Below are 16,222 nucleotides of genomic sequence, written 5' to 3' on the forward strand. Positions count from 1 at the left end.
ACCAAATCCCTCAGCATGCAAGTAGCCAAATTGCAGAATGGTGCAGCATTGCACAGGTGTAAAATACTGATGTACAACCACTCACACATCTACCACATATTGAGAGAAGTGGTTGCATTCAAAGGGTGCTAGAGCAAACAGATATGTGTGGTGCACTATACAGGCTTATAACCTTATGATGCCACAATCGACTTAGACTGATAGATTACCTTACACCTCAAAAATGAACCACACTGGTAATGCCACCCTGAGCATTTAAAGCCACACAGTATGCTGCAAAAGTAACAATAAATATGTGGTCGCAGTTAATGTTTTGGCCAAAATACAGAAGCATGCAAGCCCATTTCAAGGGTCCACATCCTCTTGTTGGTCCCTACGCTACCATCACAAACAAATCAAGGAAAGAAGATATATCAACTTAAGCAAATCATAGAATTTGGCCATACTTACTGATACAAAATACAAGGGCAGGTATAGACAGCACATCCCTCAGCATGCAGACAGCCAAACTGCAATATGAAGGAGCATTGCACAGGTACAAAATACTGATAAGTAACCACTCACACACCTACCACATATTGAGGGAAGTGGTTGCCTAGTACTATGCATCACATTTGCAGCAAGTCATAGCAATAAAAGGGTGCTCTACTAAGTACTAAATACACTTTTTATGAAGGGGTTAAATAATTCTGAGACTGAAGTAGTCATTCAAAGTAGCATTTTGTGTTGAATTTCGAGTTATACTGGTTGTACTCAGCTCTTTGAAATATTCTTGTGTAATTTTTTTTTGCATATAGCTGAAAGTTTTGCAAATTTGACAAATTCATTTAATTTGCAATCTGAGGGTGTTAAATAATTTGGTACTTGTGGATTATATGTCACCATTTTTTGGAATATTATTCAGGTGGTATAAATGCAGTAATAGCCTGCAAGAAAGCTTTGAATGGCATATATTAACCCCTTAATGATGCGGCCCCCTTTTGTTTTTCCATTTTCGCTTTTTCCTCCCCCCTTCAAAAAAATCGTAACTCCTTTATTTATCAATCAACATCGCTGTATGAGGGCTTGTTTTTTGCGGGACGATTTGTATTTTTAAATAGTGACATTTACTGTACCATATAATGTTTCAGTGCGTCTTGTTTCTATGATGCACAAACTCCAATAAAAATGACATGATAGCTTTATTCTAGGGGTCAGTGCAATTACAATGATACCAAACTTGTATAGTTTTTTTTTTTTACTGTATTACTCTTTTTTTTTCAGACATTTAATTTTCTTTCATTATTTTCTGCCGCCATCTTCTGCGCGCAATAACTTTTTTATTTTTCCGTCAATGTAGTTGTGTGAAGGCTTATTTTTTGTGGGATGTCCTATAGTTTACATTATACTAATTTGGAATACATACGACTTTTTGATCCCTTTTTATTGCGTTTTTTTTCTGGGAGACAGGGTAATTGAAAAAGTGCATTTCTGTGTTTTTTTGTTTTTTTTTCCAGACGACATCCAATGGGTGGGGAAAATAATGCACTATTTTGATAAAGCAGACTTTTACGGATGCGGCGATACCAAATATGTATTTTTCTTTACTGATGTAGACTTTTTTGTATTATAGGTATGGCAAAAGGGGAGTGATTTAAACTTTTATTACTTTTTTTTCTTTATTTTTACAATTAATATAACTTTTATTGATCTTATTTTCTCTTTTTTCTTGAGCCTCCCTGGGGGACTACAACATGTGATGCTTTGATCGCTCCTGCAATATGACGTAATGCTATAGCATCACGTCATACTGCAGTTTGACAGGCAGTCTATAGAGCCACCCCATGGGGATGGCTTGATAGGCAGCCTGCTAAGGCAGCTCTGGGGCCTTTTTTAGAAGGCCCCCAGCTGTCTTGACACCTGCACAGCACCCCCGATCCCCCCGTGTGTGTGTGTGTGTGGGGGGGGGGGGGGTGTGTACGGGACCCTCAAACGTTATTCGGGGGATTTACATGCCGCTGTCAGAATTAACAGTGGCATTTAAAGGGTTAATAGCTGCGATCAGCCGCACGGCCAATTGCAGCTATTGCCCGCGGGTGTCAGCTGTAATGAACAGCTGGCGCCCGCACTGTATGAAGAGAGGATGCCCCGTGACCTCTCTTCATACATACCCTGATGCTCCAGGACATAAATATACGTCCTGGAGCGGGAAAGGGTTAAAAGAGTGGTGACAGATAACCCACAAGTACCAATAATTTTGATTGCAACTGTAGTTCCATACAGGAGCTATAGATAAAAAATTGAAGTATTTGAGATAATGAAAGAAACATTTTGCAAAGGTAGACATATGCTTTAAAGTGATATAAATATTGGATTGTATAATGTATATTAATATGACTCTCAGCAATCAAAAGAATACATTTTCTTTCACTTTTTTCTTTAATTAGCTCCTTAATACATTCCCAAACATAATGTCCTACATTCCTGGTCCTCACCAAAAGATCTTCAAAATTTATGACAAGTTGAACCTCATTTTTAAGGAGTTGGTGAATACTCACAAAGACACCCTGGATGAGAACTGCCCTCGTGACTTCATTGATTGCTTCCTTATAAAGATGGAAGAGGTAGGTTTGTAGATAAATTTAGATTTTCAGACCTTTGAAAGTCATGCATGCTCAGAGGGCCCAAAGCAATCAAAGTTCAACTTTCTTTGAAAATAGGTTGTGAAAGCAATTATACCACTGGTTGCACTTGTTTTGGTTCCTATTTCATCTACAAAGTGTGTATAGGTCTTTGACAGCTTTTGATAATTAGACTGATAATAAATTGTAATTTTCCAGGAAAAAAATAACCGGGACACAGAATTTAATGAGAAAAACCTAGAGGCGACAATATTTGACTTATTCTTCGCTGGAACAGAGACTACAAGTTTGACATTGAGATACAGTTTTCTTATACTCTTGAAATATCCAGAAATACAAGGTAATCATTCTAATGTATTTTTTAAAAAAAACATATCAAGCTCTCCTCATAGGACCATTGTTATGGTGGGTGCAGAGGTAGCAGTCACACTTGACCCTGGTGCCTTAAGGAGCCTAAAGTCCTGCCACATAAGAAGACACCATTTTTTTAAATGGCACATGGTAGTTGGGGGCCTGTTACATATTTTTAAATAAAGCCCAAGAACTTCAAGTACACTCCTGACTACCCATATCCATGAAGTTCGCCAATGCCATCATTTGCTCTTTTGTTAAAAACAGAAAATACAGTTAAATACCCCTAGAAAGCTCAATTTTTACACTTGTGAAATTTAAGTTCATGACAATTCAACCAGCAGGTGAAGCATGACCACTGACAATAATGGTCAGATTGAGATTGAGCCTGGAGCTCAGTTACACAACTGCAGAGAGGCTACCTTACTGATCACAATACAAGAACTAAAATGATCAAAACAGGCAGAGATAAAAGTAACTGGGCACACCAAAGGTCAATAAAACTCAAGAGGACTTACAGAAGTTCTTGAAAAGAGTACTCACTCTGCTGCCAGGCTTCTCAGGATGGTGATGAACATTTAAATCACTGCAGGTTCCAATGAGTATTCTAATCTAGACAGTTTAGCATATGGTGATCTGAATGAAGCAGCTGTAGTTTAGATATCTAAAAGTTTCCCAGTAAAATTCTGATGCAAGCACTTTGACTAGTGATGACAAAATTAGCAGATGTAAAGACTGAAGCCTATCAAATAGGAAAATGAGTAGAAGGTCTTGAGAGCTTGTGCGCAGAAGTAATCTTGTCGGGAGCACTAGCCACACAAATTTCTCAAAGCACAGACTATATAAATCATGACCTCATCCTTATGGAAGATTGGAACAGGAACCAATGGTAATACATAGTGATTAAAAGACTTCCTGAAATCTGAACAACCAAAGCTCTCCGCAAGGAAGCTTCATAGATTTTGTGTAATAAGCCAGGAAAGAGCTTCCAAAGTTACCAGACAAGGGATATACAGTATAAAGCTCTGAAACTCAGAGCTAAAGGCCCATTTACACCAGCCGATGATCGCTAAAAAAATCACTAAAAGGCAATTGTTTTAGAGATAATTGTTGTGTCTAAACGTGCGCCCATTGTGCACTTTTCAGGCAATGCTAGCTGATCGTTAAATTCAGTCCAAACTAAAAATCATCCTTCAGCCTTATCAGCAGTTCTCCACAGGGAGTGCTGATAGCATTGTTTTCCCCTGGAGAACAAAGGATCTGAACGCAGATAATAGCCCTTGGACTATTAACTGCTTTCAGCTAAAGGCGTCATTTGCACATTTAATTGCTCTTAAGTAGCTGAGAAGCTACTTAAAAGTTTATGCAAAATGATCGTTCAAAGCTGTCACTCAAACTGTCCTTTGAGCGATCTTTGAGCGATCATTGGCTTGTGTAAATGGGCCTTTAGCAAAATGAACTGCCAAGAGATATAATCTATTGATTATATTTATATGTGGACATAGTAGACATCCTATTGGTAGCAAGGAGAAAAATATACTTCTTTGCAACAACAAAATACTCAGCAGTCATGGTCAGGATACCGCACTGTGACAAAGCCATACAAATCTTCTGGCACTGAAAGAGAGTGTTGACTTCTGGACACTCCTTTTTATATTATACAGAGGTTTTGGGGTCAGCATGCCTCATATGACCAGCCACAGTCTATTAGAAGAAACACAAACATATAAATGACAGAACAACATCACCATACCAACAGCTGTCCAGAAGTGGGCAGACTACCTTAGAAACAACCCAACATATAGTTCTCTATCTACACAACTCTCTAAAGTAAGAGGGTGCATGTGCATGAATTTTCCCTGCTACAAAAGCTGCCAAGCTAACCTAAGCTACAAATTTGAAACCCACATAAAAACAAATAATTTTGTTATTTTCACTATATAGCCTTCTCCTCACCTCTTTCCCTCTCACTTTTATTCCTCTTCTATCCTCACATTAACTACTAACCCCAGTACCCTCATGCTCACTTCTGTTCTTATTCAGCATCCTAATTTGATCATCGTCAAAGCTATAATTACTGCCTTCTAAGCCAATAGCTTAAAGTTGCTTAACAAAACACACCACATTATTTTACTATCCAGAAAGCCTAAATGCTGAATGCCACCATTTTCTTCTTCCAGGGAACATATTTTAGAAAAAAGATTCCAAAACTTCTCAAGCAATATTTCTTATTGGGGTGCCATAGTTGCCATTCTAGCTCTTTGTCAAAGGGAATTGCCACGTCCCATGGATCTGTAAATAAAAAGTTTTTTTGTATAAAAAATAATTAAAAAAAAAAATAAATTCTATTGCTTTAGAAATAAAAATTTTTTGGTTGGGGGGCATAAGATAATCTTCATTTAAATATGATTGTACAGCTAAAATACCGAGATCGTGGGGAATAATCGTATATAGGGCTTCAACATCGAGAGTACATAATATATAATGACTTTTTATTTACAGACCCATGGGACGGCCATGGGATGTAAATTCGCCCCGGCTTTTGCCAACCTGTATATGGGCCATTTTGAAAAATCGTTTTTATCACATAAATATTTAGCTTTCTATAAACGCTATATTGATGATGTTTTTAATAATTTGGAAGGGCCCTTTAAATAGTTTAGTAGAATTTATAGATATTTTGAATAATAACACTAATAATTTAAAATTTTCTAGTACCTATAGTCAGGAACAGATAATCTTTCTAGATTTAGAACTAGCCCCTATGGATAAAAGAGTTATTACGAGAACACACTTTAAAAAGGTGGACAAAAACTTCTATTTGGATTACAGTAGCTGTCACGCTAAACATTGGCTGAAAAATATACCATACGGCCAATTGAAGAGAGTTCGGAGAAATTGTACATTAAACAGTGACTACGAAAGACAAGCTGCACTTATAAAAGATAGATTTAGAGAAAAACATTATCCTTTAAAAATCCTAGAAAATGCATAGAAGAAAATTGCCGAAGAACCAAATGCGATTAATAAAAAGCCATTAATCAAAAATAAGTCTAATAAGAAAAACCTGATAAATCCATCATTTATAACAAAATTTAGTAATAATAGTACCACAATTAGAAATATTATTAAAAAACACTGGTCAATATTAGCAGGACCCATTTCTCTCGAAACATCTAGACAAGAACCCTTTATTGATCTTTAAAAGAAATAGGACAATCCAAAACATTATTTCTCCATCAAATCCTGATAAAAAATCTACTCAGTCTAAACAAATGTGCGCTAAATTACCGGGAGTATATAAATGCCAACATGCAAAATGTAAATGCTGTCATGTGATAGCTAATAAAAGAACAGAAATTGTGTATGATGAGAATATTAGTAATAAAAATTTTTTAATTAGTCAGTTTTTGTCCTGCAACACGACCAAGGTTATTTATTTAATTGAATGCCCCTGTAAGTTTAAATATATTGGTCGCACTAAAAACAAATTAAAAGCAAGAATCAATAATCACCGACTCAATATTAAAAATAACTTGCGCACCCATAGTGTGTCGAGGCACTTCAATGATTTTCATAGTGCCGACTATTTAAAAATGACCGTAACTCCAGTAGAGTGTGTAAAAATAGATTCAGTTAATGAACTATGACGACGTGAAATGTACTGGATCCACAGATTTAACACTTTATGTCCACATGGTCTAAACGAAATACTTGAAAAAATATAAAATAAAATATAGTAAAAACAATTCATTATAGTAAATTATTAGAGGATATTATGGGTATTATCTTGTTCATGGGGTTAATAAATTAATTTTTATATGCATAAATTTTTATATACATTAATTGATAGTTTTATATTTATTGATTTTATATAGAGAGGTGTCTTATAAATATAGTTAAATATGCATATGTAGATTAATTATGAACATAATTACTGGTTTATATATATATATATATATATGAATTTATAGTATAGAGTGAAATTATTTTTATAACATATTGATTGATAATTGGCATAAGAGTATTTGTTTTTATATGTAAAATTTATTCATTAAGTTCTGTTTATGAATATTGTCTAGGTGTAAGAAGGTTTATTGAAACCATAGCAATTATTACTTAGCTTATAGCGAGTGCGCACATAACATTGAACGGAGATTGCTGTTCATTAGCAATATAAATAACGTTTTGTTGAATAACTTGGAACGCAACGTGCGCTCCAAGTGCCGTACCTATGTGACGTAAGGGTTAGTCAGGAGGCTCTACCCCGCCCCCTCTAATTACGGAGTTGTCCTGCGGCGTGCTGCAGACAATCTCGTGGCTATGTAAGTTCCTATTTATGTTTGTATGTTTAATGAAAGTGTCAAGAGCTTAAAAAAGGTATTATATACCGAAACGCGTTGCTCATTGTTTACTATTAAATAAAGAAGGACGATATTTTCCTTAAATTGGATCCCTTTATCCTTGGAGCGCGGATAGTTGATTTTCCTACTTTGTGCATTTTGTATTAAACCCCGGTTATCCGGTGTAGCTTATTGTAACGGTCCTGCGGCTCTCCGTGCAAGTTCGGATGGAGTAAAGGCTTAACTATAAGTGAACTTGGATTACGGTGTCAGCGAGGTACCCTTGTAAAGGTATCCTCGCCTGGCACCAGGTGAGTTAACACTCATTTTTGTTATATTTATATAACACAGTTGAAAAATACATCGAGGCGCTTCTTCATAATATTCTTTGAATCTTTAACACCTTCTTTTTTTGAATTATGAGTAAAAAAGACCTCTGTGTGCCTCTGTATGCAATTAAAAGAACAGGGAGGTATATGGTGGTTGTTGCATTATGGATCTATGTTGTATGCTTGTATGCTATGTTTATGAAGCCTAAGTAGTTAACATTTTCAAATAATCTTTAATCATTAATTTGTTTGTTTTTGCACTTTGGATTCAATTATACTGTAATATAATACAAGACTGAAAAGTATGTATTTTGTTCTGTTCTTGTTAATTTCAGAGAAGATCCACAAAGAGATTGACAATGTAATAGGCAGAGATCGTTGTCCATCAATGGAAGACAAAAGTAAAATGCCGTATACAGAAGCTGTAATCCATGAGATCCAGAGATTTGCTGATATTGTCCCTGTAGAAATGCCCCGTAAAGTCAGCAAGGACACAACCTTCAGAGGATATCACATTCCAAAGGTACAGTATGATAGTCAACTCAACTTTTTGATTCTCCTAGGGTGGTTTTAGACACAACTATAATCGTTCGAAAAAATCATTCAAATAAGTGAAAGTGAACAATAACCATTGAGTCTAAATGCGAGCCAATGACCAAATAACAAATTGTTAAAGGGGTTGTCCCGCGCCGAAACGGTTTTTTTTTTTTTCAACCCCCCCCCCCGTTCGGCGCGAGACAACCCCGATGCAGGGGTTAAAAAAGATCACCGGACAGCGCTTACCTGAATCCCCGCGCTCCGGTGACTTCTTACTTACCTGCTGAAGATGGCCGCCGGCATCTTCTCCCTCGGTGGACCGCAGGGCTTCTGTGCGGTCCATTGCCGATTCCAGCCTCCTGATTGGCTGGAATCGGCACGTGACGGGGCGGAGCTACACGGAGCTACACGGAGCTACATGGAGCCCCATTGAGAAAAGCAGAAGACCCGGACTGCGCAAGCGCGTCTAATTTGGCCATTAGACGGCGAAAATTAGACGGCAACCATGGAGACGAGGACGCCAGCAACGGAACAGGTAAGTGAATAACTTTTGATAACTTCTGTATGGCTCATAATTAATGCACAATGTACATTACAAAGTGCATTAATATGGCCATACAGAAGTGTATAGACCCACTTGCTGCCGCGGGACAACCCCTTTAACTTTTTTTCGTTGTTCATTTAATGTTGGCATAAAAATCATTGCTAGCTCAATCACTTATCTTTCGATTTCATACAGCACTCGTTCAGTCCATGTCATTCGCTTATACGGCAAATTTGAAAGATTTAATGATCCTGAATAGAGATGAGAGAGCGTACTCGTCTGAGCTTGATGCTCGTTCGAGTATTAGAGTACTCGAGATGCTCGTTACTCGAGACGAGCACCACGCGGTACTTGAGACAATTCCATTTCCTTCCCTGAAAGTTTTGCACCATTTTCTGGCCAATAGACAAGCAGGGAAGACATTACAACTTCCTCCTGTGACGTGCCAGCCCTATCCCACCCCCCTGCAGTGAGTGGCTGGTGAGATCAAGTGACCGCCGAGTATATAAAGTGGGCCCGCCCGCGGCTTGCCTCAGACACACGCTGGCAGAGATTTGGGAAGGTGCTGTTGCTCATTCAGGGATAGTGTTAGCATCTACAAGAACCCCAACGGTCCTTCTTAGGGCCACATCTGACATAGTGCATTACTATTGTGGCTGCTGGTAGCAGTTTTGCCCTTTTTTTTTAAATTTCGGGCGTGCAGGCTATAGCGTTCTCAGGCTGCAGTCTGTACTACATATTATAGGGAGAGTGGTGGTGAGGCAGGGACAGTGGTAGTGTGGAATCCTGTCTACAAGAACCCCAAAGGTCCTTCTTAGGGCCACATCTGACCTATTGCATTACTGTTGTGGCTGCAGGTAGCAGTTTTGCCCTTTTTTTTATATCGGGCGTGCAGGCTATAGCGTTTTCAGGCTGCAATCTGTACTACATAGTATAGGGAGAGTGGTGGTGAGGCAGGGACAGTGGTAGTGTGGAATCCTGTCTACAAGAACCCCAACGGTCCTTCTTAGGGCTACCTGTGACCGTGTGCATTTAACTCCGTGGCTGCTGGGAGTTGTAGTACCTCACTACTGCACAGCTAGGCCTGCTTGCAGGGTTCTGTATAATTTTTTTTCTGGCTGCAGTTTGCGTAACATAAGCGCTGTCTGCCTCCAACTGCACGCGAATAATTCAAAATTTTTTTTACACCGCTCTGTGTCTGCCGTCAACTGCACGTACAGCATAAGGCAACAGCCCCCGATAGAGGGAAAGTCAGATACACGCTATATAGCCTGCATTGCATTTCAAAAAAAAAAAAAATCCTTCTTACGGCTACCTATGACCGTGTGCATTTAACTGCGTGGCTGCTGGGAGTTGAGGTGCATCACTACTGCATATTGCACAGCTAGGCCTGCTTGCTTTTTTTTCTGGCTGCAGTTTGCGTTACAAAACCGCTGTCAGCCACCAACTGCGTGCCAATAATTTACAAAAATTTTTACACCGCTCAGTGTTTGCTCTATTCGTAATCCACCATGCTGAGGGGTAGGGCTAGAGGACGTGGCTGTGGACTCGGGCAAGGACGCGGAGTTCCAAGTGAGGGTGTGGGCATAGGCCGAGTTCATGGTCCAGGTGAATCGCAGCTGGCTGCTGCGGGATTAGGAGAGAGGAAAGTTTCTGGGGTCCCCAGCTTCATATCACAATTTTTGGGTCCACGTCAAAGACCTTTATTGCAAAATGAGCAGTGTGAGCAGGTCCTGTCATGGATGGCAGAAAGTGCATCCAGCAATGTATCGACCACCCAGTCTTCTACGCCGTCCACTGCTGCAACTCTGAATCCTCTCGCTGCTGCTCCTCCTTCCTCCCAGCCTCCTCTCTCCATGAAAATGACACATTCTGATGAGCAGGCAGACTTCCAGAAACTGTTCTCGGGCCCCTGCCCTGATTGGGAAAAAATGGTTCCTCTCCCACCTGGGGAGTTTGTCGTGACCGATGTCCAACCTTTGGAAAGTTCCCGGGGTCCGGGTGATGAGGCTGGGGACTTCTGGCAACTGTCTCAAGAGCTTTCAGTGGGTGAGGAGGTCAATGATGATGAAAAGACACAGTTGTCTATCAGTGAGGCAGTAGTAAGGCAGTAAGTCCAAGGGAGGAGTGCACAGAGTATTTGGAGGAAGAGCTGCTGGACGATAAGGTGACTGACCCCACCTGGTTTGATAAGCCAACTGTGGACAGGTCTTCAGAGGGGGAGGCAAGTGCAGCAGCAGGACAGGTTGGAAGAGGCAGTGGGGTGGCCAGGGGTAGAGGCAGGGCGAGAGCGAATAATCCCCCAACTGTTTCCCAGAGCACCCCCTCGCGCCAAGCCAACGTGCAGAGGCCAAGTTGCTCAAAGATGTGGCAGCTTTTCCCTGAGAACGCGGACGACCGACGAACAGTGGTGTGCAACCTTTGTCGTGCCAAGATCAGCCGGGGAGCCACCACTACCAGCCTCACCACCACCAGCATGCGCAGGCATATGATGGCCAAGCACCCCACAAGGTGGGACGAAGGCCGTTCACCGCCTCCTGGTTGCACCACTGTCTCTTCCTTCTGTGCCCCTACCTGCCACTCAGATCCAACCCCACTTTCAGGACACAGGCACGAGTGTCTCCCGGCCTGCACCCACACCCTCAACTCCGCTGTCCTCGGCCCCATTTAGCAATGTCTCTCAGCGCAGCGTCCAGCTGTCGCTAGCACAAGCATTGGAGCGAAAGCGCAAATATGCCGTCACGCACCCGCACGCTCAAGCTTTAAACATGCACATTGCCAAATTGATCAGCCTGGAGATGCTGCCGTACAGGCTTGTGGAAACGGAGGCTTTCAAAAACATGATGGCGGCGGTGGCCCCGCGCTACTCGGTCCCCAGTCGCCACTATTTTTCCCGGTGTGCCGTCCCAGCCCTGCACGACTACGTCTTCCGCAACATTGTACGCGCCCTCACCAATGCGGTTACTGGGAAGGTCCACTTAACAACAGACACGTGGACAAGCACAGGCGGGCAGGGCCACTATATCTCTCTGACAGCACATTGGGTGAATTTAGTGGAGGCTGGGACCGAGTCAGAGCCTGGGACCTCTCACGTCCTTCCCACCCCCAAAATAGCGGGCCCCAGCTCGGTGCTAGTATCTGCGGCGGTGTATGCCACCTCCACTAAACCTTCCCCCTCCTCCTCCTCCTCCTCCTACGCAACCTCGCAATTAAAATGTGTCAGCAGCACGTCGCCAGCAGTCGGTGACGCGCGGTGAGGCAGCAGAGCAGTGGGCAAGCGTCAGCAGGCCATGCTGAAACTAATCAGCTTAGGAGAGAAGACGCACACGGCCCACAAACTGTTGCATGGTCTGACAGAGCAGACCGACCACTGGCTTTCGCCGCTGAGCCTCCAACCGGGCATGGTCGTGTGTGACAATGGCCGTAACCTGGTGGCAGCTCTGCAGCTCGGCAGCCTCACGCACGAGCCATGCCTGGCCCACATCTTTAATTTGGTGGTTCAGCGGTTTCTAAAAAACTACCCACACTTGTCAGACTTCCTTGGCAAGGTGCGCCGGGTCAGCGCACATTTCCGCAAGTCCAACACGGACGCTGCCACTTTGCGGACCCTGCAACATCGGTTTAATCTGCCAGTGCACCGACTGCTGTGCGACGTGCCCACACGGTGGAACTCTACGCTGCACATGTTGGCCAGGCTGTATGAGCAGCGTCGAGCTATAGTGGAATACCAGCTCCCAACGTGGGCGGCGTAGTGGGAGTCAGCCTCCTCAATTCTTTACCGAGGAGTGGACATGGATGGCAGATATCTGCCAGGTCCTTGGAAACTTTGAGGAGTCTACCCAGATGGTAAGCGGCGATGCTGCAATCATTAGCATCACCATTCCTCTGCTATGCCTGTTGAGAAGTTCCCTGCAAAGCATAAAGGCTGACGCTTTGCGGTCGGAACAGGAGACGGGGGAAGAGAGTATGTCGCTGGATAGTCAAAGCACCCTCATGTCTGTATCTCAGCGCGTTTTGGAGGAGAAGAAGGAGGAGGAGGGGGGAGGAGCCTGAGGAGGAGGATGGGGAAGAGACAGCTGGGCCCACTGCAGAGGGTACCCATGCTGCTTGCCTCTCATCTGTTCAGCATGTATGGCCTGTGGAGGAGGAGGAGGATCCTGAAAGTGATTTTCCTAGTGAGGACAGCGATGTGTTGCGTACGGTACCCTGGCACACATGGCTGACTTCATGTTGGGATGCCTTTCTCGTGACCCTCGCGTTACACGCATTCTGGCCACTACGGATTACTGGGTGTTCACCCTTCTCGACCCACGGTATAAGGAGAACCTTTCGACTCTCATTCCCGAAGAGGAAAGGGGTTCGAGAGTGATGCAATACCACAGGGCCCTGGTGGACAAACTGATGGTAAACATCCCATCTGACAGCGCTAGTGGCAGAAGTCGCAGTTCCGAGGGACAAGTAGCAGGGGAGGCGCTAAGATCAGGCAGCATGTTCAGTGCAGGCATGGTAACACTCTCCAAGGCCTTTGCCAGCTTTATGGTTCCCAGCAAGACAGTGTCACCACTCCCCAGTCACGGCTAAGTCGGAGGGAGCACTGTAAAAAGATGGTGAGGGAGTACGTAGCTGATCGTACCACCGTCCTCAGTGACGCCTCTGCTTCGTACAACTACTGGATGTCAAAGCTGGACACAAGGCACGAACTCGCGCTGTATGCCCTGGAGGTGCTTGCTTGCCCTGCCGGTAGCGTCTTGTCAGAGAGGGTGTTTAGTGCAGCTGGGGGAATCATCATAGATAAGCGTACCCGCCTGTCAACTGCCAGTGCCGACATGCTTACACTCATAAAGATGAACAAAGCCTGGATTTCCCCAGAATTCTCTTCTCCACCAGCGGACAGCAGAGTTACCTAAAGATTCTTTTCGCTGCAACCGCAGATACAAGCATTGTTCTCTATCACCGTAAAAAAAGGGACATTTACCTTTGTCAATCTGTGTATGATATTAGTAATGAGCTTAAGAAAGGCCATCACGGCCGAAACGTCGCTTTTCATTTGATGGGGCGATAAAGAACTTTTTTGCACTATTTACATCCGCATATGCTGCCATTTACTGTATTACTGTATTACGATTTTGGAGCCCTTCTGGTTTGGTCTCCTATTTTGGCGCTGCATCTCTCTAGCCTGACCCATAACTGGGGCGACCTCTGTGCTGCGGGTGAGAACCTTACTTTTTTGTGTATGATATTAGTCCTCCTCCTCCTGAAACATCATGTAATCACGCTGAACTGCCAATTTTTCTGCGGCCCAAAGAGCTCATATAACTTTTTTCAAACAATATTTCTACGTTTCTAACTAAAGCATTGAAACTTAAACATGAACCAATGTTTTTAACAGGGCTGCCTCCAGGCTCTGTTACAAATTAAGCCACAGTAAGCTAAAATATTAATGGGTTTCACCTGCCCTCTCGGTTGAGCAATTTTTCTGGGGTACATTTGTACTGTTGGTACACTAATTTTTTGGGCCTTTGCCTACACTGTAATCCAAGTAATTTTTCTGGCCTTCGTCTACACTCATGGTACACCAATGTGTCAGGGGTTGGCCTACACTCTTGCTACAGAAATGTAACTCGGGCCTGTCTGCCTATACTTCTGCAACAGAAATGTTACTGGGGTCTGTCTATACTGTTACTACTGAAATATTACTAATACTGGGCTCTGCCTATACTGCTGCTACGGAAATGTTACTGGGGTCTGCCTATAGTGCTGAAACTGAAATGTTACTGGGGTCTGTCTATACTGTTAGTACTGAAATGTGACTAACACTGGGCTATGCCTATCCTGTAGCTACTGAAATGTTACTGTGCTCTGCCTATACTGCTGCAACTGAAATGTTACTGGGGCCTGTCTATACTGTTACTACTGAAATGTTACTGGGCTCTGCCTTTACTGCTGCAACTGAAATGTTACTGGGGTCTGTCTATACTGTTACTACTGAAATGTTACTAATACTGGGCTATGCCTATACTGCTGCTACTGAAATGTTACTGGGCTCTGCCTATACTGCTGCAACTGAAATGTTACTTGGCTCTGCATATACTGCTGCAACTGAAATGTTACTGGGGTCTGTCTATATTGTTACTACTGAAATGTTACTAATACTGGGCTCTGCCTATACTGCTGCTACGGAAATGTCACTGGGGTCTGTCTATACTGTTACTACTGAAATGTTACTAATACTGGGCTATGCCTATACTGCTGCTACTGAAATGTTACTGGGCTCTGCCTATACTGCTGCAACTGAAATGTTACTGGGGTCTGTCTATACTGCTGCAACTGAAATGTTACTGGGGTCTGTCTATACTGTTAATACTGAAATGTTACTAATACTGGGCTATGCCAATACTGCTGCTACTGAAATATTACTGGGGTCTGTCTATACTGTTACTATTGAAATGTTACTAATACTGGGCTATGCCTATACTGCTGCTGCTGAAATGTTACTGGGGTCTGTCTGTACTGTTACTACTGAAATGTTACTGGGCTCTGCCTATACTGCTGCAACTGAAATGTTACTGGGGTCTGTCTATACTGTTACTACTGAAATGTTACTGCACTCTGCCTATACTGCTGCTACTGAAATGTTACTGGGCTCTGCCTATACTGCTGCAACTGAAATGTTACTGGGGTCTGTCTATACTGTAACTACAGAAATGTTACTGGGGTCTCCCTAGGCTTCTGCAACATAACTGTTAGTGGAGTCAGCTTATACCTTTGCTACAGGAATATTTCAGTGGTCTGTGCATAGTATGGGTGCACTAAGTTTTCCCATCGCGGTGTTCTACGTATCTGGTCCTAAAAGTAAAACCCAGACTGACTAGGGCATGAAGTGTGGGCCGAAGCCAACCTGTATTTTATCTCACGTTACCTCAGCTATCCGGGGCACTGCATTGGGACAAACAAGAGTAGCAATACAGCGCTAATGAGACGTTCACAGCTACGGTAGCATTGGAGTCCGCTCTAGGCCCGCGGTTGCTGAGGGTTTGTGCAGAGGCCTATGTCCTGGGTGCAGTGAAAGTCTGCTTCCTTCCTACGATTGCTGAAGCTGTTGGCCGAGGCCTATGTCCCAGGGGAACTGCAACTGCGCCAGGTTGGGTCTGTGCAACTTTTTCCTGGCTAATCCAGTCATTGGAGCGGGGAAAGAAAACGTAACTGATTTAATGAGCCCTTTGCAGATGAACTAGCATCGAAGTCCACTTCATGCCTACGATTGCTGAAGCTGTGGGGCGAGGCCTATGTCGTCGGCGTGGTGCAAGTCTGCCATGTTTGGCCACTCTGATTTCTTTATTGTTCATGTCTTGGGTTGCCTAGGACCCACCTATGCTGTTGGTGCACACTTAGTTCCCATTGCGGTGTTTGACCTGTCTGGCACAAAGACACTGACTGACTTGGGTAGGGGGCAGAGTGCAGATGGATTTCCCCTTGCGGTGTCGATTGAGCTATGCA

General features: G+C 43.0%; 1 protein-coding gene across 3 annotated transcripts in view; it reads left to right on the forward strand.

The window, feature by feature from the left end:
* Positions 1 to 16,222, forward strand: part of LOC136580508 (cytochrome P450 2C8-like) — a 56,641-nt gene that overhangs the window by 36,095 nt on the left and 4,324 nt on the right. For all 3 annotated transcript variants that reach the window (XM_066581116.1, XM_066581113.1, XM_066581114.1), the window contains 3 exons: positions 2,427 to 2,603; positions 2,820 to 2,961; positions 7,980 to 8,167. In XM_066581116.1, coding sequence (XP_066437213.1) covers positions 2,427 to 2,603; positions 2,820 to 2,961; positions 7,980 to 8,167 — 507 coding nt within the window. The remainder of the gene's footprint in view (positions 1 to 2,426; positions 2,604 to 2,819; positions 2,962 to 7,979; positions 8,168 to 16,222) is intronic.

This window comes from Eleutherodactylus coqui, chromosome 10 (assembly GCF_035609145.1).
Source record: "Eleutherodactylus coqui strain aEleCoq1 chromosome 10, aEleCoq1.hap1, whole genome shotgun sequence".
In the NCBI taxonomy this organism is placed as follows: domain Eukaryota; kingdom Metazoa; phylum Chordata; class Amphibia; order Anura; family Eleutherodactylidae; genus Eleutherodactylus; species Eleutherodactylus coqui.